The sequence below is a fragment of the Odontesthes bonariensis genome, chromosome 10, assembly GCF_027942865.1.
Source record: "Odontesthes bonariensis isolate fOdoBon6 chromosome 10, fOdoBon6.hap1, whole genome shotgun sequence".
Lineage (NCBI taxonomy): Eukaryota > Metazoa > Chordata > Actinopteri > Atheriniformes > Atherinopsidae > Odontesthes > Odontesthes bonariensis.
Window position 1 is genome coordinate 11,301,660 of NC_134515.1, and position 21,682 is coordinate 11,323,341.

General features: G+C 38.5%; 1 protein-coding gene across 1 annotated transcript in view; it reads left to right on the plus strand.

The window, feature by feature from the left end:
- tafa5l (TAFA chemokine like family member 5, like) overlaps window positions 1-21,682 on the plus strand; it is a 47,900-nt gene that overhangs the window by 9,351 nt on the left and 16,867 nt on the right. The window contains exons 2-3 of the mRNA XM_075476244.1: window positions 6,757-6,906; window positions 17,877-18,004. Of these exons, the coding sequence (XP_075332359.1) occupies window positions 6,757-6,906; window positions 17,877-18,004 (278 nt within the window). The remainder of the gene's footprint in view (window positions 1-6,756; window positions 6,907-17,876; window positions 18,005-21,682) is intronic.

The window sequence follows — 21,682 nt, forward strand, 5'->3', positions numbered from 1 at the left end:
GGCAAACTCTTGAAAGGATGAAGAAGGGGATGGCAGAAGGCACTAATCTGCAGACCTTCATGCCAAAAATCAATGTATTGAGACTACTCCTGCACATTTTAGACAGTCACTTCACCTGTCTCCATCTTTTCTCACTCACTATTCCTTCCATTCCTAATTTTCTTTCATCATAGATGGTTAGGATTAGATGTAAAAGTACATTTGAATGCTGCCAGACAGAAAACAACAGCCCATAAGGATGGATTGCCATCTCACCATTTACGACCAGGGTTTGTAACACTGTGGACAAAAGTAACTTACATATTTTCTATTAAGACTGGGCTGAGATGTAAGTATAGCAAAATAAGTCAGAAAGAGTTCAAGAGATACGGTAGCTGTTCTGGCTAGATGTTGTAGCCCAGAACCTTACAAAAACCGTCGTCAAACATTCAGTATGAGATGAACAGAGTCTTTCCAATAGGCAATAAAAGCAGAGACTTATGGTGCCATCCATCCGGGCCAACAAAGTTAATCAGATTTATATCAGCAAGCAGGTGTTAGTGAAGAACTTGACCTCCTTGGTGGGTGCTCAGTTTTCGGAAATGAACAACAGAAGGAGAAGAGAGGTGAAATCAAGATAAATAAAAACATATATGCTACAAGTAAGATCAGCAGGATATTGCATCTGTCTATCTTTAGGTCATCTTGTTACAATGCAATTTTCTTTAGGGAAAACCTTCATCCTGGCATTCACTTGGATGTTGCATACATTTTTTGCTGCCTACAGTATCTAAACAGTCTGAGGTGTTCACTTGTCCTCCAACCCTGTTTGATGGGATCTGATGACATCTGTAGAAATCAAGCCCAAAACAAAAAGACCCAAACCCCAAATCCCCAGAGGCCAAAGGGTTTTCTGCTAACATACTGGCACCTAACACTTCAGTACACCGTCAGATGTTCTTTGTCCACACAAGTCAGACTTTGTTTTGTTTGACCTCAGTAAAGTTTTTTAATGTCTGAAATCTTGAAAATACTAAAGAATTTATTCTAAATAAAAGGAAAATGGGGAATAAGACTTATTCTTGAAAACTACTTGTGCTACTTTAGCCCTAATGTTTTTTTCCTTTGGCAGCTGATCAAACGTGATAATTTGCTACTCTTTCACAGCATATCAAGTATTTCTAGTCTTTGGACTTTTGTGGCTGGTGAGATAAAATAAGTTTTCATTATTTTCTGGATTTAGTGTGGACCCTATCTTGATGGGAGGTCATTCATTTGTTGTACACTTTGTAGTTCGCTTTTGTTTCATTCAGGCCACATGTTGACAGTCTTAAGAGAGATGGTTGAACTTTTTTACAGAATTTGTAATTCTGTAAAAGCTAAATTAAAAGCTTGGTGAAGTACTTTGTCTTCAATAGTGCTTCTGATAAAAGTCAATTTAATCCACGATCGTAATATTCATTGGTTGCAGCTCTAACATCAGTCTTTTGAAAAAGCATAAATCTGTTGTAATCAGTGTGAGATGGATGGGTAGGTTTAATATTAATTACTTTTTAAAATTTGATAACTACAGTCTCTACAAATCAATTTTGACTGAGTACCTACTTATGAATATTCAAAAGGTTCCATGCAATGCTTTTAATCTTCCATAAAAGATCTGTTGTCTGAGTTCATATCTGATGTTAGTCCATGTTAATGTGATTGTCATGCTCTCTAAACTAACGCCTCATTGGTGGCACTTATGTCAAATCAAAAACTTACAATGGAGTGAAGATTATCATTCAGACTAAGCGTTGTATGTCAGTGAGTCTGATTAGAAAACTGGTTAGAATCAATGCCAAGATGTTTAAGCCATGCCGACACAATAGGGCTCTGCTCTATAGTTGGGACCATATGGGGAATAAAATACAATACATATTGTAATGAATAATTAACCGCTCTTGCTTCACAAGAAGTGGAATTTTTTAATAAATACGGGGTGACACTATTTTGCAAAAGCTCTCTTTGCAATAAAACATTGTAAAACATAATTTCCATCTTTAGCAGCCCGCAAGTAATTACAATCTATAAAGGAAGATTGTTTTAATATGGAAATGGAATCCATGTCATAGTTCATTCAATGCAGTCTGTCATATAATTTTATGGCAAATTCCCTGAGGAGAAGCAGAGCATTTCACACAAGCTGGCTTCAGTTGGATAAGAGCAGTGCAGACCTGTGTAAAATGTGATTGCCCATTAAATCGGATAACAGGAATTTTATCAGTTACTGCTAACTACTAATGTATCTGCACGGTCTTAATTAAAGAGACAAACCCGAAAACAGATAAACTTGAGTGGGCGGAATACTTCATTGGCTACTACAACTGTCTAAATAAGAAATGGTGAACTGTTGATCGTGGTTATGATAATTGGGGGTTTTATGCATTTAATGCCCGTTTCCAGGGTCTGCAAATGTAATGTGTCTCGAGTTTAATAACCGTATCATGCCCACCAGCTCTGAGACCTGCAGTGACGCACAGTGACTCAGGGGAACATTGTGAAAGGGAGTTAAGACTCCTGGCAGCCTTTTCAGACAGAGATATCAAGATATGTGCACGTTCGTTCTTTGGTGATCTGTAATGTGTCTGATCAAAGCACCGATATGTAGAGCACCGACTCACATCTTTGCTATGAGCTGTGTGCGTTTGGACCCTTGTGTGTGCATGTGCTGTCACATTGCGCTTGTATAGTGTCGTGACTCTGGGATAAGGTCATCATGCTGCCAGTCAGAGCTGAGAGCAAGTCTCTGCGCTCCGTATCAGCGTCTAGTTGTCCTCTATATGTTGTTTTTGACAGGATCCAGAGCCAGGCAGTCGGCAGCTATCTCCATCCTTCACATGCTTCTTGCTGCAGCAGCTATATGTGCATTTCATCATGTGAAATCGAGAAGAAGCCAAGTGTCTTCACACTGCTGAGTGACAGAAACCCCCTGTCACACGAATTAGCTGCTGTATGTATGATGGGGAGTTAGCCATGGCTTTGGGCACTTTACAAAGCGGCTCCTCTCACCCACACACCATGCTGCTCCCCACTTCAACTTCCCCGTTGTCTAACTCTTCTCTTGCTTCAGGCTTATTGCATGAAGCTCATTGTTGAAACACAGCAGAGAGTGCTGATATCTGGTGGCACCTATGTCCTTCAAGCACCCACCAAGTTTGCAGGGACTTGTCTCAGCAAAAAGAGAGTGAAGGGTGGGCTGAGTGGGGATAGTAATGGATGGTTGGAGGCGGCGTGGCGGATGCACCAAAATGAAATTTGCATAGCAGTTTTTTATGAAGGTGATTGTGTTTTATTACTCTCAAGATTGCTTGAGGTGATGATTTTATGTAAAAACAAAAAGTATGTGTGCAACTGAGATCTGCAGCCCATCCATTAATTGAGATGCAGATCTGTTCCGTTAGCAAACATGGTGTCAGGAATGTAATGTGAGAGGGAAAAATACTTCAAAAGACGTCACACTGGTTTGATGATTGAAAAGATAAGATATCTTACAGAATACCCACAGTAATGTTTGCCTGACATTTTAAATGATGATTACTCTCTTGTCAAATCACTAAAATACAAAAAGAATCTGTCTTTTGGAGAGTTTGGGACTGGTTCACAGTTTTTTTCACCAGCTATTTGAAGATGTTAATTCTACTGGTGCCCTTAGTGACTTGTCAAGCAACATGATTATTTTAGCAATTTTAGGAGCACCATAATGTTATATTGCTAGCAAAGCAATGGGGAGATGCTCTCTGTCGAGTATCAAAGCTGTGTAATTCTAAAATAATAGTTTTTTTCTCAGTTCTACAGGTAAATATGCATATACAGTTGATCACCTTAAAACCAAACATCATTTGTATCCTCAAAAAATCAACCCCTTCCTGGCAAAGCTGGAACTTAGTATTTGTAGATATACATTACAGCATTAAGTTTAATTCGTTATTTTCCATTTATATACTCAGCTGCCACCTTTTAGGACATCCCGGAAGTGTCTTGCTGGCTGTATGCAGCTTGTACAGACAGAGCCTTACTTTGTTTAAATTGCATCATTTTGTAGACCAGTGAAATAATGATTTTGGATAAATACATTCGTACTACAGTTTAATTCACAACTGAACAAATCAACAAGATGATTTTGTTGATTTCTGTGTGTGTTTGTCATGTTTATGTTATAATTGAATTGTTTCTCTGGTTGAAAAATGAGTGGTAAAGGTTACCGACATTCAGACCACAAATCAGTCAGTTTTTTAACCAGAAATCCTGGCTGAAAAAATCCTTTTACATGGATGGGGAAAAAGGGTGGATTGTTAAACAACCTGATATTTAAACCAGGCGATGCTGTGAATGGAAAGGTCACAGAGTCACCATAAATCTTTTCCTGAAACGTAGCCGTGTCTGAAACTTGGATGCATCAGCTCTGGCTCGGGTAATTTTATGAGTCATTTGTGTTGATCAACAACCCTTTCAACCTTTGCCATCATTGCTCTCATTTCATGCTCACTTAATGAAAGTTTGAGAGTGTTTTAGAGTGACTAGAAGCAGCAGAATGAAGGGGAGATGGTTGGTTAATGCTAAGGATTGACCTTAAGTGAACTGCAGCTCAATCTCTATTCTGCCTTCCCTGATCTTATTGTAGTTCATTTCACTGTCAGTCTGAATTGCTTTCACTGGCACTTTCTTTTCATTTTCTAAAGGAAGAAGACACTTTGTTACTTTTCCCAGATCATTACAAAGATGATGGAAGCCTGCACTTTCATCTGGGCTTTAATGTTCAACCTTGAGCAGATACATTGTGATACTCTGCAAACTATAATTGTATGGACATTCATGTGAAGAGTTGAATCAGAATTTTTGTTCTCACACATATTTGGACTGTCCAAATGCAGTCCTTTGGTGTATTGATTTGTTCTCTCAGCTCTCATCTGAGACTTCACTTGGCTGTGTATTTGAAATGACAGTTGCAATATAGGAAATGAGTCATCTACAAATGTATTATTTCAAAGCACCGGATGCCCCGAGCACTGTATTGTGATTAAAGCTTGTTTGCCAATAAAACACAAGACAATTAACACTTAATAACTCCCTCAAACATACCAGGAAGGCCTAAATTAAAAATTTTTTAAAAAAAAGCAAAACAAAGAACAATTATGTTACCTTGGGTTTCCAAATAAATTACAGAAATATAACTGCTGCCTCAGGAACTGTTCAGTGAAACTGCTACAAAAGGCCAAACACAGTTTTCTTTTTTTTTTAGATAAATGTAAAGATTGAAAATCCCTCACTTTTGTTTGCTTATAGTTATTGGAAAGTTTTCACTGTAGATCATCCCTAATGATCGTCTGAGCCATGCATGAGTACAGCTGCACAAAGCTCTGCATTTCATCTTGAGAATAGTTTTGTAGAGGTCTATGTTTGAGCACTTCGGGGCTGTTGCTGCTTGAGATTCATGTCATGCTATTAATAGCATTTACTTGAATGTGTTTAATATTTTAATGAACATGAATTGTATTAGAAATACCTTAAGTTCATTATGCAGTTTAACAAGTAAAAAAGCTTTAAAAAGGTTTTATTGACACTGTTAAAAACCCTGACATGAAAAAGATGAGACTATAGAGATGTACTTCTGTATTAAGGATTGAAGGCATAAGACTCCACCATTTACTGCCAACAACATCCATCCAACATGTAACTGAATCAGAGATTACATTTTATCTGGTCAGTCAGTTATCCAGTAGTTTGAAGTGCTTGAAGAATTATCTGTGCTCTGATAGAATTATGATAGAAGGTTAGACATACTGCAGATAGTTCGGAGGAAGGTAACCATCGTTCTGAGACATTCTGTCAATTTGCTGTCTCAGTAGAGCTTGGCTTGGGTTGAAAATTGGTCTGTCTGTCATAGAAGCGTAGTGCCCAGCAGCCTATTCTCTGTCAACCAGAGTCGCTATTATTTCTGCCTGTGGTACGTCTTCCCTAACCTCATTTCAATAATCAAATAAAGAAAAAAATCCAAGCAGTGCACTTCCAATATTTTAAAATATTGTGCTGCCCCTAGGGCAAATGTGAAATTGAAATTCATAACACAGGCAATACAGGTCTCAAAAACTATGTGGGGATACTGTGTTAACCAGAAAGAGGTAAAGCTCTGATTTTCCTTTTGATTATTTCCCTTACCTTTCACATCCACCTCTTTCACCCAACACTACTGCTCCTTGTTGTGCTATAATGCTATTTCATCTTTGGGTACAGATCAACAAAAGTTTTAAATCATCAACTGCAAGTGGTCTTTCTCAGGTATACATTTGAAGTTTGAACCAACCTGAGTCAATTTTTTGATGATGTATTATTTATTGAGCTCATTCTTTGATAATTGCTGAAAAACTATCTTTTTATTGTTACTTCTTGTCATGGAGATGCTGACTTTTAAGTTTCTTTTCTTGCGGTTTTGATTTCCTAAATGAAGGCTGTTCTTTTAATGTTTTATTTTTACCACTTGATCACTACATCACCAAATTGCATTGTATTAAAACTGAAGCAGACATCTGACCTTCTGCCTTGAAAGCATTAATTATCACTTCTCCATTTTCCTTTTTGAGATTTTAAGTCAGGTTTCTAAAGTAAAAATACTTTAATGCAAACAACAGCATTTTAGTTTTTATTTTTCCTTCAAACACCAGTTGCTGCTCTGTAACATGTTCATTACAGTCTCGTTATGCTAATCTGATATTTTTTGCTCCTCGCTGCTGTGTTTGGCAGGCCAGTTGGCGGTGGGAACCTGCGAAATAGTGATGCTCAACAGAGACAGCAGTGTTCCCAGACGGACCATCGCCAGGCAGACTGCTCGCTGCGCCTGCCGGAGAGGCCAGATCGCTGGCACCACCAGGGCGAGGCCAGCCTGTGTAGACGGTGAGTTGTATGACCTGTTTAACTCAGGGGGGGTGGGCAGATGTTCAAGATTTAAGTCAACATAACAGGCCAAGTCATTAAAAAAGTTAGATGTCCTCTGAAAAGAGAAAATCATTGCCGTAGTCCCCTTTAAACAACAAGTTTTTCAAAAAGGATCATTTGGTGAGAAAATGACAAAGCGTTCCTCAGCGTTCCTCAGCGTTCCTCAGCTGGTCCTTGGGAATGTGAGCTTGTTTAATTAAACTCACGGGAACGTGTGATTCATTGAATAAACCACTAGTACTATTCTATGAAAGACGCCTGTGTTTAAAACTATTGTTGCCTAGTTAGATTTCGTTTTGTTTGGCCAAAAATGGTCAGATCTCGTGGAGAGGAGAAGAAAAGAGATGGAGAAAGAAAACAGAAGAAAGAAGATGGACCATACCAGGGGTAATTGAATTACATCGCTGAACTAAAAATTTGCTAATTAACAAGCTGGTGTTGTGCAGAAATCTGATCCCTCATAAAATGTGATTCCCAACTTTAAGTTAGTGAATTATAACACTGCCTAATAGATTCAGCAATGCATTTATTATATTAAGTCATGGGTTGTGGATTTTTAGGAATTGTTATATTGATAATAAAGATGTGTTTTGATAATTAAACTCATGCAAAATATTATTTTACTTTCAATTTTTTTACTGGCTTTGGACAGATATGTCCCAGTTACGTGCATACAAAAGAACCTCAGTACAAGCAAGAAATATAGCGTCCAAATAAACTGATGCCTGAAGTCAACTTTGCCTTATCTAATAGGTCTCCAACAGCTATGTTTGTGGTTGTAATTATTGTTGGCCAGCAAGACTAGAAATGTGCTATACAAATGCTGCAAATTTAGCATTTACAAGCCACAAAAACACAGCTAAATGGCTGTGTTTTTGTGGCTTGTAAATGCTAAATTCGAAGGCAGTTAAAAGTGAGCTAACTACTTGTTAGCAATCTACAACAAAGAAGATGAAGATGTGAAGAATTCCCTTGTGTCATGAAAACAATCATGTTTGAGAATCAAGCAATTCTCTTATTAAAAAATCTACTAGAACCAACTCTGTCACACAATCATTTGCAGCTGTAAATTCAATCCTTCTTAAGCATATTACGTGAGCATTACACACTGGTAACTGCCTCCGGTCTGCAGGAGCTGTCTTGTTTTATTAAAATACAGACTACTCTTGTAAAAAGATTACAAAAGTATCCAATACAGAATATGATATTGCAAAGATACAGCAATAATGTGTGAAAAATACAGTGGGATAATTAACTCCACAGACTTGTTCACTGCGGACACTTTGACATAACAAGAACATCATGAAAAATCACATCTGGAAAAGCACAGCACAGGTGTAACAATAAGCATTAATGATGTCTCTGTTCCATCATGGCTCCCATTTCAGCGAGGCAGCATGCACAGTACCCATGCTTTACATCTTACACACATCTTTCTTGTTAATTTCGCCTTTTACTTAAACAGAATTATAACTGTGTAAGAAAAGCTAAAAGCAAAGCTTAATTCAAAATCTTTCTTTCTACCGGAAATTATGTGACGCAGTTAGAGAAAAAACTGTTTCATTGTCATGTACATTTATTTGTGGTCCTGGAGCTTTTAGACATATAACCTTGTCTTTCTCATTACATACATCACATCTGATCCATTTTGCCCCGATCCTGAGGTTCAGTCTGCCCATAGTCCATCTAATAAGGATTAATAAGGATTCAATTATCAAATTTGGGATAATATGGAAGTTGTTATCTCAAAATGAAAACCCTAATTTAAAGCAGTATCAACACCCTATGGCATTGGATGGAAAGTCAGTCTTGAACAATAGCACTAGAGCACAGCCTCCCCTAAGAAAACCTTGGTGAACAAAATGTATGGGATTTCTTCTTTCTCCATTAAAAGTAAGTGCCAATGTAATTTGGTTGTTTAACCAGCCAATCAATAATCGCTTGGCATGTCTCCCTTTTTGATACCTTTTGGACCATTTGACTCCTAACTGTGTGATTGGTTCCCTGTATTTTGCTTTCTCCTGTCAGCCACTACATCAGCAAATTCACTATGCATCAGGTTGAATTTTCCTTTCTTCCTGTTTTTTAATATGTTCCATTTTGATAAAGATCCTGGTAATGGAGCTTGTGCAGCATTCATCCACTTTTTAGGTAAGAATTTCTACTTCTAGAGTCCTCTCTGTGTTACTGGATAGTATCTGGTTAAGGGTGATAAGAAAGATGAAAGGATTGGAGGGGGCAGGATCTGATTGGATCTCACAGTATCACAATCACACGCATCAGATGTGCCATTAGTTCCATCACGCAATGACTCATGTTAGCCTTAATCTAATAGCCTTGACATACGACCACAGTCCCACAGCCTGTGTCTCTCACACACACGCAGACACACACAACCCTCTCTACAATGCTTTTAACCACCTCTCCCTCTCTGCTGACATCTCTCTGTAACACCCCACAGATGCTGATTAATTTACAGAGAACTATGATTACAGCAGCAGGAAATTAATTATTACTGGCTTCCTGCCACACCACACCCTATACGCTCCATTAACAGTTAGTGCATTAAAGACAGGACTTGTTGCTTGCAGGGTCATAATACTATTTCATGCGGACACAGGAATTGATGTCCATCATTACTTGGATTTAAACTACTATTTCTATATTTAGTGTAAGAACACAATGCTGCCATTCTCCAGGTGTCCTCGCCAACCTTTGTTCAGAAACTATTCGGTTTCATCCACTTTTGATATGAATTCTCATTAGCTTTGCATTTAAACTATTCACTAACAGGTTTATTAGTGTGTATCTCACACAGAGAATATTCCAGTTTGGTTTTGTAACACAGCAAGGACTTACCGTCCTCAAGATTGATTTATAGAACCATTTCACAGCCTCAGGAAGGGATCACTGCCTTTTAATAGTGACTTTTAATGAAAGCAGAGCCATCGGTGACCAACTGCAGAGACTAAACAAAGGCGAGGAAACTGCACAATTCAAATTGTTATTTAAAAACATCTGAAAAAGTCTTACTTTGCTAAAAAAAAAAAAGGATCCATGTGCAAAGAAAAAACTGCACAAATGTTATTTATTGCTCCCCAAATGAATAAAACTTTCTAACAAGTGAACACACAAAAAGAGGAATTCTAATTTAAAGGGCATTTCTAACCGAACTATAATAAAGTGAATAATGTCACGAAATCTAGTTCCATGGTTAGATGTCTCCAAAAGGCTTTGTATCATTAAAAAATACATGCATAATATGCCAGGAAATATGATAATCAGTAAAGGCAGCCTTCTGACTATCCTTCTCACTTAATGACAGCCCAGATTTTAAGAAAATTTGTCGCTATTTCTGGAAACTAGAAAGTTGTGTGATGTGCATTTGAACATGTAAATATATATGTTTATTAAATGGATGAGACAGTGTCTACATGACTGAATTCATTGTGAAGGGACCAGTTATTGATGCAGTGCTGTATTTTTTTTTTACCCCTCCTCAGCTCACTGCCAAATAAATCTCTGTTTGTGTGTCCCAAAAGTGAAATGATAAAAAAAATAAACATAAAGTATGCACATAAGGCATGTGGACATGGTGTAAATCTAAACAAGCAAACAGACAAACAAAAACAAAAATAATGTATAGATAAATGTAGACATTTAACATGTTTTTAATCTCAAGATAAGTGAAATGGCAGTGTTTTCCACCAAAGACGGCCCAGAGATCAGGACCATGGACAGCAGTCAAAAATGTTTTTCTTTTTTTTTCTTTTTTTTACTGCTCCATAATTCTGGCTACATCCTGCCCTTTAATATCCTACCCTGCCATTTGGTAAAGCACATTTTTCAGTGACTATGCTGTTCCCTATTTAAAATATGTGGAAGTAAACTGCCTGAGACATCTATACCACTCGGTTAAGGTTTGTTACCCTAAAAGTGAGTATATGTTTTACCATAACATTTTTTTTCAATTTTGATAGTTTTTTCATACTGAGCCATCTCAGCTATTTGTTTAGAAAACACTGATTCCTATTAATTCCATCCCAAGAAACTGTGAAAATGCAAATAAATATTTAGGACACATTAAGGACATTAAAATAGTTAAGTATGAAGTGGAATATGCATAGAAGAATCTGTCTTTTAATATTGTGGTTTATAGCCACTTAATTAAGGAAGGTCTTGGTTATTTTTCCCCTCATTTTTTTGGAGAATAGGAGGGTTATTGACGTAAACATCATTAAATGATGTAGGTTGCTATTGTGAAAATCAAATTGACTAGATTTTATTTTTAACTTGTAGAAATGGTGTATCTTAGTGCAGTGTTCAAGAAGCACTGCTGTCAATTAGAGTGACTGGCGTATTGGTAATGGGGATTACATATTAGAATAGAGACTAGAATAGACACCTCTTCCGACCCTGCAGGTTTGGCTGATCAACTTACCCAGCTATTCTTGCATTGTAAACATACTTTAAATATGCTTTTGCTAGATAGATTTTTTATTTTGAATTCCAAACAACAAAGATTAGTGGTTGTCAGTGGTAAAACAACATTTCACACCATACACTTACCAAGCAAACTGTTTAAAGTTTGGTTTAACCATATCGGCAGCTGCCCTCCCTGAGTTTATGTGCGCAACATTATACAGAGAGTTCAGATTGGAGAAACTCATCTACACAGCTACAATCACCATCCAAAGCTAATTTTACATTTGTCTGCAGCTGGTGGCTTAAAGGAGACAATTGGAATACTGTTTTAAGCTCCCTTGCCATAATGCTGGTATTCCCACTTCCATAATTAGATGCCAACAAGCTTTCCTAATCCTCAAAATGAATATAGTATATTTTAGTGTGCATAAATCGACTTTACTAGCTAAATGGCCCAGATGTTGTCTACATCGCTCCTGCAGTATGACATGTTTACTTTGTTATTCTTCGTTTGCATTTATACACTAAACAGTTTCCTGCATTGCAGCAACTGCAGTATGTTTTTCTTCAAAGTGAATCCTTTTGTTAGTCTTTTTTGGGACATATTTCAAGCTTTTTTGCCCTCTCTTTGTGCTGCTGCATGTCACTGTGGTGCAGGTCTGGTCTGCACACTGTACACAGGAGGATTATGTGCTTTTCCCCGCTTGTCTCCTTGCTCTCACTCTAATCTGCTCACAGAGTCTCTCCCGCTGCCTGTCTCTGCCCGGCCTGTTGTTGCCATGCCACCGCATCACACTGTGATCATATCAAGCTTGATGGCTTCCATGATAAGAGTCTGGAGGCTGTAGCGAGGCTGTTTAAATGTTGGAAGTAACTTGAGACCTTCAGACAGAATCGTGGCTTTAAAACCAGATAAATTAAATAATAATTCCACTTTCATCTGACTTCAGTTTGATTCTGATACTTTTTGCTCCCAATTTGAACACTTATTCTAATTTTAAGTTTTAGGTTTCTCTACAGCAGAAACTTTCTCAGTCACAAATGTTTTCAGTTCTTTTTTTCCCTTTCTAAACTGCCATTGATATACTGTCAAAAGACTTTGTGCTTTGATGATTACGTTAAAAGCCCTTCAGGGGTTGAAAGGATAAAAACACTACTTTTCATTCAAGATTTTATTTTCAACACATTTTAGTTAATGGTAGCTATACAGCAATTAAAACAAATGGAAAAGTGACAGCTATCAAAAAAAGTTATCCTCAGCCACCTCAGCCGTATACTCGTTTTACACACACACACGCATCCATGGCACCTACATTTCTCTTCCCTGTTACCAACAGCAAACAACCAAGGAATTCATTATTTTTAGAAAACGCTTGCGATATTTTGTGGAGACACACTGTTTTGCTTTGATAAAATTGTCTTTTTTCTTTCAAGGGCAGTTCTGGCCCAGTGATTAGAATCAGTCTTCCAATAATCAGAAGGTTGGCAGGTTCGATTCCCACTCTTGTCACTCAAAAAAAATGGTGGAACTGACAGCTGGAGGGGTGTCAGGTCCACCTCCTTGTCACAGCTGAGGTGCCCTTGAGCAAGGCACCGTACCCCCATGCTCCCCAGTTGCTGTGAATGGCTGCCCACCGCTCCAGGTTGGCATCTGTCTCTATGAGTGTGTGACCCTGTGCATGTGCATGTCAACAGGTGCCAACCTGGATGGGTTAAAAGGGGAGGACAAATTTCGTGTGTATGCATGACAAATAAATGATCTTAATCTTCAAAGAATTTTAAGTCAGTCATGAATTAAATAAACATGAATGAAATCTTGGAATTTAAAAAATTCAATTTAATAATTTTTTTTTGCCAATTTTGAACCTCACCCACAGAACTAACTCTAGAGGATGATTTGTAGATTTTAAGTGTTGATATATAGAAGCTGCCAAATAGTTCACACTTCCTGTTTTTAATCCCTAAAATTTCCAACAAGGACTAAATCTATCAGAAACACTAAAAAGTAAACAAACATATTTGTTATTTTTTTGTTTTTGTTATCACAAACATATTTTTGGACTCAAACGAGTCCAAAAATATATGTTCAGTGTTTTCAGGTGAAATATGGATATATGTTTAGTTAGGCAAATGATTGTGTTTAATGATATTATTTATTTATTTATTTTTTAACTGTTATAATTTATAACAAAAGAAGATGAGGCTGGTCACAGAGTGGAGGACTAGTCTGCACTGATTTGAATATTGTATTAAATTACAAACCATGTCGTGCCATTAAAATGCATTTATAATGATTTTTTTGCATGTCAGTTTACGCAATGTACTGTGAAGGGTTGACACCTTGCATCCTGGTTTTGTGAAATAGTGTAATTAAAAAAGCCAAGTCATGTTCATAATGTTATTACTTCTCATCCTTTTCTTTCCTTTTTTTATGTAATTTCCCTTTGTCAAGTCGCACGATGACAGTCTCTGCTCTGTACCTTTACCCTAACTGTAATCACTTGGCATATCATTTTAACAGTGTAAAATGGCATATAAAAAGCTTTGAATGCATGTAAATGAGAGCCAAAAGTATGCCTGAGATGGCATGTTATTTATATGCATTGCCGAGAGCCATGTTGCAAAGTGATCTGTCATTGAAGCTTAATTAACAGCAGCTAGTGAGATATTTCTACAAACCTGTTCAGAGTGTTTCTGGTTCACAGCTAACCTAGTTAGCTAATAGTTTTGGGTGCTTACTGTTGTAAACTATGGATTTTGACTTGCTCCATTGCTGAATTAGTCTTAGAGTCAGTAAAAAAAAAAAAAAAAAAAAAAAAAAAAAAAGGAAAAAAATTATTTTCATGTCATAATGTTCAATGTTCTGCTTTTGTCTAAAAGTCTTAGATTGTTTTTTTTTTATCAATTTATTTTTGCAGTGGCAGAATTGAATCATATCAACAGTGTGTCTGGTTTTGCACTGTTTTGCCTCCTGCCCTGCTTTGAGTCTCGTCTGGCAGTGCCGTGTTGGGCAGGGCTTGGCACTAATGCACGGGAGTACAGATGGTCTTACGTGTGATCTAGTTGGAGGTCCAGAGCCATACCCCAGCAGGGACCTTGGCAGTTAACAAGCTTGGCTCGACATCCGTGGTCCCTGGATGGGACTCTGACAGTAGCAACAGGACGGGCCACCCAGGTGTCAGCCAGACAGGCTCTCTATCTCTCTTCCAACCTCCACAGCCAGCTGTTTCAGAACTGCTGCTGCACACTGCAACCATCAGAAATAGGAAAACAGAGCTCAGGAGACCCCGAATCATCTACAATTCTGACACAAAGCAGATTCTTAGTGTTATAACTTCATAATGCCAAAGTTTTTCTCAGCTATTTGCACCAGTTTAGTGATCCAACAATGAGCCAGGTTTTTTATATACCCATTATGGAGCATATATTCCGAAGTGAAATATTGTTGAAAAGAGATAAACAACGACAGCTTCAGTACAGAAGTTTCAAGACTCTGGATACTGATCATGTGAGTTGGTGTTTGCACTGTATAAGCTTGTTAATGTGACTACAGACGCATGTTCCAGAATATTGAAGACAGGCTAAAGCCAAACTGCAACGGTTTTGTCACTGTTTTATTCATGATGCTGTTGCTGGAGCTGTTACAGCACGACCTTTCCACATCTTTCGTCACCTCCAGATTCATTTAGTCATCATAGATCTGTTCACACTTTCATGATGGCACTAAAAGGGCAAGGTACTGAAGGCCTGGCTACTGTGGCAAAAACAGAAAAATGCATTTATTTTAGCCAGCCTCCACCACTCTTGGCTCGCTGGGTTGATGCACTCCACGGTTAGTCAGCACTCCCTCCGCTTTGCCAACTCAGCTGTTATTCCTTGCCCTGGAAATTGAGTTTTGCTGGCCCTGTAATGCACTCAAAACTACATCTGCAAACTGACTGATAAATCTACGCTTTGTTGCACCTGACAGATGGCTGTGAAAATGAAAATTCACCACGGCATGTTGCTGTGTCAGGAGGAAGGTCACTTCAGATTTCCCCACTTGTCCACTCGGGGTGAAGCCATAATGACCATTCTGTCGAAGAATCTAGTTGTGGAGCTTTGATATTTTCTTAAGCTTATTCTGCTTATTGAGGTGACAGGTTTCTAGATTTTTTTGATCCCCATCTGCATCTCCCAGCTGCAGGGCAACACTGAGAGCAGGACAGATCTTTATGGCAGAATAGCAGTCAGGGTCTGACACTCCAAAGAGCAATTTCAGCTGGTTAACAAGGCCTGGACCAGGAATACCTTACAGAAAAATGTCACAAGGCCTCCTTTTCCACGCCTCTTTACTCTTTCCCCTCTCTGTTCCACCCTCAGCTCTCCTGTGGACATTCAGCGAATTGTGGTTCCTCTCTTTCAATTTGCCAACCATGTTACCGCACTCCACAATGTGCTGCCCCTGGGGATCGTATCTGGGCAGGAGCAGCAGCCCTGGTCAGGTCCAGGGAGAGCCGATAACCTTTCGGTGTTGCTTTAGCACACTGTGTAAAGAACAATCAGTGCTTATCAGTGTCGACTACAGGCGAATGCTAATTCAATGTCATACAGTCAGACTGCAGTCGGAGAATGAGAATATCACCAGCTCACTCTGACAGCTTGACATCAGCTGCCAACAAATAACTTCAAGACTGGAGACAGGCTTTTTATTGCCTCTCTGGTCCATAATCCTACACCTAATCTATGTTTTGGAATTTAACTGGAACCTTATTTCGGTTTTATCGTGCAGCTATCTTACGCAGCATCACAATTGTGTAAAATAAGGAAATGTATATTCCAACAGCTTTACTGTACTGATGTAAATGGATTAATTCAATATACACAGTCGTAAAACAAAATACACAATGGCTAGCTTGCCACAAACACAAGGGGCAATTATCACTGACCAGATATTTACACATGAGTGTACTCTACTACTACCAAGCTATGCTGTTGTAATGGATGCAGTATGCAATTTAGTATTGTCTTGCCGATATATCCAAAACATAGCCAATCCCTAATCAGTTACAAAAGTAACAAGCTGGTCTTAGAGACATTAAGGCCTGGATGACCTATATTTTTCTACTTTTGAATTATAGCTAAACTGAGGTATTTGTCTTTGGCCCAATAACCTCATAGTTACTCTGGATAGAATAACCTTGGCTTCCAGTGAGGAACCTTGGACTTATTTTTGACCAGGATCTGTGTTTTAGTTCTCATATTAAACATGTCTCTAAATTGACTTTCTTTCATCTGTCTAATATTGCCATATTCAGGCTTCTCAAATCGGTGCTGAAAAACTAGTCCATGCATTCATCACATCTGAGCTAGACCACTGTAATTTAATTTTACTGCAATTAATTCACTTGAAGTCTTTCAGCTGATCTAGACGCTGCAGCAAGAGTACTGACCTGTATCACCATGAGATCACATTTCTCCTGTGTTAGCCTCACTACACTGGCACCCTGTAAAATTTAAGATAGAAGTGAAAATCCATCTTATCAAATACAAAGCTCCTGACTCCAACTTATCTGAAAGATTTGGATGGACGCATTGGTTGCTTTAAGACCTGTATATACCTTTCAGCACTGATGGTGCCTTCTCAGATGTACAAATTCCCAGTTCAATAGTCACTAATGCACCCCAAACCATCAGAAATGCAGGCTTTTGAACTGACTGGATGATACATCTCCTCTCTAGTCCAGAGAACGTAGACAAGCACAGAGACAAACAACCCCTCGGAGATTTTAGAATAACCATGTAGCCAAACATGCATGTATTTGCAGTGTAGGAGGATACAGGAATACTGGGAGAGAGCCCATGCATGCAGCATGCAGCAGCCATTGTGCAGTCTCAAATAAAGGTTATTCATAGAAAACAGCTTCAATAGTAACATAAACATCCATTATTGTTGCACAACCCTGAGTAGCCATGACCACCAAAAAACAAAACCAGTATTTAGTTTTATCACTTTTCTGAAAATTTTGGTAAACCCTGTGCAAAAAATTTAGCTGAATTTGTTATGACAGAGGTATTTCTATATAAGGGGTTGGTTATTGCACAGTGCAAGTTTCAGAAAAAAATTACACAGTTTACCTTGAAATTAAACTTAACAGTATTGCGCAATGAAATGAACTTTTCCAGAGATAAGCAGAACAGTTTCAGGGGCAATGTTTGTGGCAAAATGTCAAAAGGAGAAAGCTATCTATCTTCGCAGCTGTACTGAACACTAGCCTCAGCAACAGAATAATTTATGGAATGCCATCTGGTCTGTAAAGGTTAGTACCACAGGCAATTCAGACATGCTAGTTCAACAAGAACTTTATTAGAATCCTGCAGGATTTGGGACACATCAGCATCTGTGGAAGCTCAGAAATGACAGTTTAGTTTGTTCCAGAAAAAGTTGGCATTTGGAAGTTTTGCTCTGGCTATGTCAGTCTGTCTAATTTTCCTCTTTGCCCTCTTGTCTCTCACCCTCCCAGCGCGAATCGTGCGGAGCCGTCAGTGGTGTGAGATGACTCCCTGTCTGGAGGGGGAGGTGTGCAGCCCTCTGTTCAACAGATCCGGCTGGACCTGCACCAGGGGCAGTGGTCGCATCAAGACCGTCACGGTAATTTACACGACGTGACATTAATACACGCCATATGCACTTACAACGTCACACTGTCATTATCAGCATGAGTTGCCCCCATGAGCTGGGTCCTTTGTCATGTCAGGCCTCAGCCCTGGGATACAGGGAGCATGGTTCAGTCGAACAGCAGGTCAGTATCCAAGTTTAAAATGCTGCTTCATAACTGAGGGCACAAAACTAATGTTGCACTACTCTCTGAGACTTTCTCAAACTGACTGATGATGTTACAGGAGTTTATAAGCACCGTAATTACACTATTGGAACATATCACAGAACCCAGAGTCAATCTCATAATGTTCATAATGTTAAAAGGATATATGAGATGCATAAGGAGCAATAGGGAGTCTTATTTCTGGAAGCTGAATTCGTGCTTTAGCATAAGATCAACTGTAAGTGTTCCCTATATCATAGCAAACACTGTAACTTCCTCTTTAGACATGCTCCTCTCCAGAATTCTAAGTAAGTGTTTCAATCATTAATAACTGTGACTGCTCCACTTATTATTTTTTACACGCTGTACTACCTTTCTCAAATATTTGGAACTGTATCATGCTTGCTCACATAACACAATAACCAGTTTTCTGCCTGCAGCTGTTTCTTATTTTCATAACTCTACCAGTCCACATAAAGACTGCGCTCAGTGGCTGTACACACTGTGTCCTTGAACACCTGCCTTTCTTGTTGTGTTGCAGTAATTTCAGTAAAAACTGACCACTGTTTAAAGCAGCACAATGGAAACCCCACTGCCAACCATGAGCACATTGCAGAGGAACAAACTAAAAGTGGCATAGGTCACTTATGCAAACTCCACGATCGGTATGCTTTCTGATTTATCAGGTGATAGATACCCCTGACGGTGACAATCTTTGATACATCACTGAAGCCCAAAATACATAATGCAGATCAGAAGAAACTTCTTGGATACTGCGTTACCAGAACAGTTTAATGTAGCCTTTCTTTTGAAAGAAAGCCTGAAAGCAGCAATCGTTACACTAAAGATATTAGTAGATATGCTGCAATTCCTGTTCAGTTGGATTTCATGTGTTCAAATACTTCTATTTAGTAACATGGAACACTTTATTTTCAGATTTCAAGAGCCTGAGAGAAAATGTCATGTAACCTGGTACAGTTTTAGGAAAATAAAAGTTGTTCAAAGTCACGTGTTTGTATTAGGAACACATCTGAGCTACTCAGGTCAGACAAAATAGGAATCAGCAGGTCAAACCTTTACCATACACCTTTAACATAATTTCTCAGCATGCAAAGTATCCTGATATACTTCTTTAAAAGTCCCTAAATGTCTGAAGAACATACCCCATTGCTGTAGTCAGGTGTTCTCTATGGGTTACACCACTGTTCCAGGACTCATTGCAGTGGTAGCGAATAAAAAGGACAAGACATTTATTGCATAAGGGAGAGGTGTTCCTTCTAAAATGCAATTTGTTGGTATTTGAACACCCTCACCCTCAGGTTTGTTAAATTACTACCCTGCATGTCACACATGCAACCACTGACAATGAAGGATTACCCAGTGCATTTGAATTTTAAGACAAGGTTGACTTACCAAACTGTTCTCTGATCCCGAAGCTGACTTTGGTGGATTTTAACCCTTTTTCCAAGCAAGACAACAAAACTAGGAATGTCTTAAAATACCAATGCAGTGCTGGAAAGATAATGATAGCGACCTCCCACTGACTTTGGCGCGATGTAAATGAATAATCATGTTAAATTTTTTAAACCTGCAATATGGTGTCATCTGGCCTTCTGTGGCCTCCATAACAACCCAACATGCATCCCGTGCCTCATGGCTGCCAATGCTGCAGTACTAAATAGGCATTTTATTCAATAATGAGACAATACGGGAAGCACGAAGACACTATTCTTCCCAGTGTGCTTGTGAGTTAATATCTTTTCTTTTTATTTTAATAGTAGAAATGAAACATCATTATAAATGAAAGCCAAGAGTTAAGAGAAAAAAATCAGAGGGAAAACCAATAATCGCTCTCCAGGCTCTACTGCTTGCCTACCAAGTAGTTGTCGCCATGGCTACAGGTCTCCCTGTCACTGTGTGTACTTCTCACAATGCCACTTGGCAATTTCACAATGTGCAGCTTTAGGCTCAATTGAGATAGGGCTTTTAACTATTCAGGCTTGTTCTCTCACCAGGTGATCTTTAACCAATTATTTTTGAAGGTGTGTATACAGTAGATCATCTGTGTTCAGCCAAGATTTAAAAATCTTCCTAAAATGGGTCCACCAAAGTTGTGGACAATTTCACTTTTTTTGATTTACAGGTTCTCTCATGAGCTGCTGGTTGCTTATATCTGAAAACAATTCAAAGTTTAAAAACGGACCATATCACTTTTGCGTCAAGTCAAAAAACAACCTGACTTCTTTGCTTTCCTCAATAATCTAGAAAATCACAAAGAATTTGTAGTTTCTGTTCAAAGAATACATGGCCTCTAGTGGTCGTGAGAACAATTGCATATTAAGGATGAAAATAGCATCCATGATGGTACAGTCATGTTGAAAAAGGAGCGTTTTTACCCCTAACTGTGGTTATTTCTAACCCTAACCAGGTGGCGTTTTGTTCCAAAGCCAAACAGAAAGTGACTAATTTTGCATTTACATGTAACCAAGGCAACCAGACAAAATGGGGCCCATGATGGTAGTATTGACTTGTAAAAATGATGTATTTTAGATCTAACAATGATATATTTCTTATCCTTGCTTAGTGATTTTATTACCGAAATCCAATCATGTGGTTAGAAAAGCGTTTTAGTAAAGTTGTTTGTTATAGACTGAACATATGTTGGTCTCGATCTCATGTCACACAAAGGTCCATGATTGAAAGTACAGCACTGAGCTGCTCAATTCAACCACTCCTTGTTCCTTCTTATAAGGACTTTGTGCCTTCATAAACAAAAGACTTGAGAATGACGTTTGTTCTGTTGTGGAAACCGTCATATGAGTGATATTTCCCTTCTGCCGCCTGTAGGGCTTCACTGGTGGCTTTACTAATTGTGTCCTTGTACTTTACTGGTCCCCATTATGAGCAATATTGAGTATAAAGAAACAACTAATACGACTGTTTCAGTTGGAGGACTTGTTGAGCAAACTATAGTCCCTATCAAGGACTGTTTAACTCTCCACGTGGTTAGAATAGGTTCTACCTGAAATATAGTAAGAGAGAGCTACTAGAGACATAATAGAATGTGTTTTTAGGTTAAATGATTACACATATATCTCACAAGATCTGATTAGCAAAAAAAAGGTACAATGCGATAATATCCTGTCAGCAGATAAAAAGCTGCGTTGGGAAATATCTGTTTCTTGAGCAGAGTGCTTCACACTATTCACCAGCTTGTTGCTAACTTTGTCCGTCAACTGTTTGATGCTGGGCACGTAGCACATGCAGCTATAGGTTGTGGATGAAACAATGAGCTGAAAGACATTATAAAGTCATAGAGTTGAAATGACCTGTAGGATCGTGTGATAACATTTGTTGGTTCAATGAAATGAGTAACTCCCTTTCACATGCATAAGAGTAAATGTATGCAAATTTCACTCGCTTTGGATAAAAGCATCTGCAAAATGACCGTAATGTAATTAAAAACCAATAAAACACTTAACATTGTCAGGACTCAGTACCCTGGA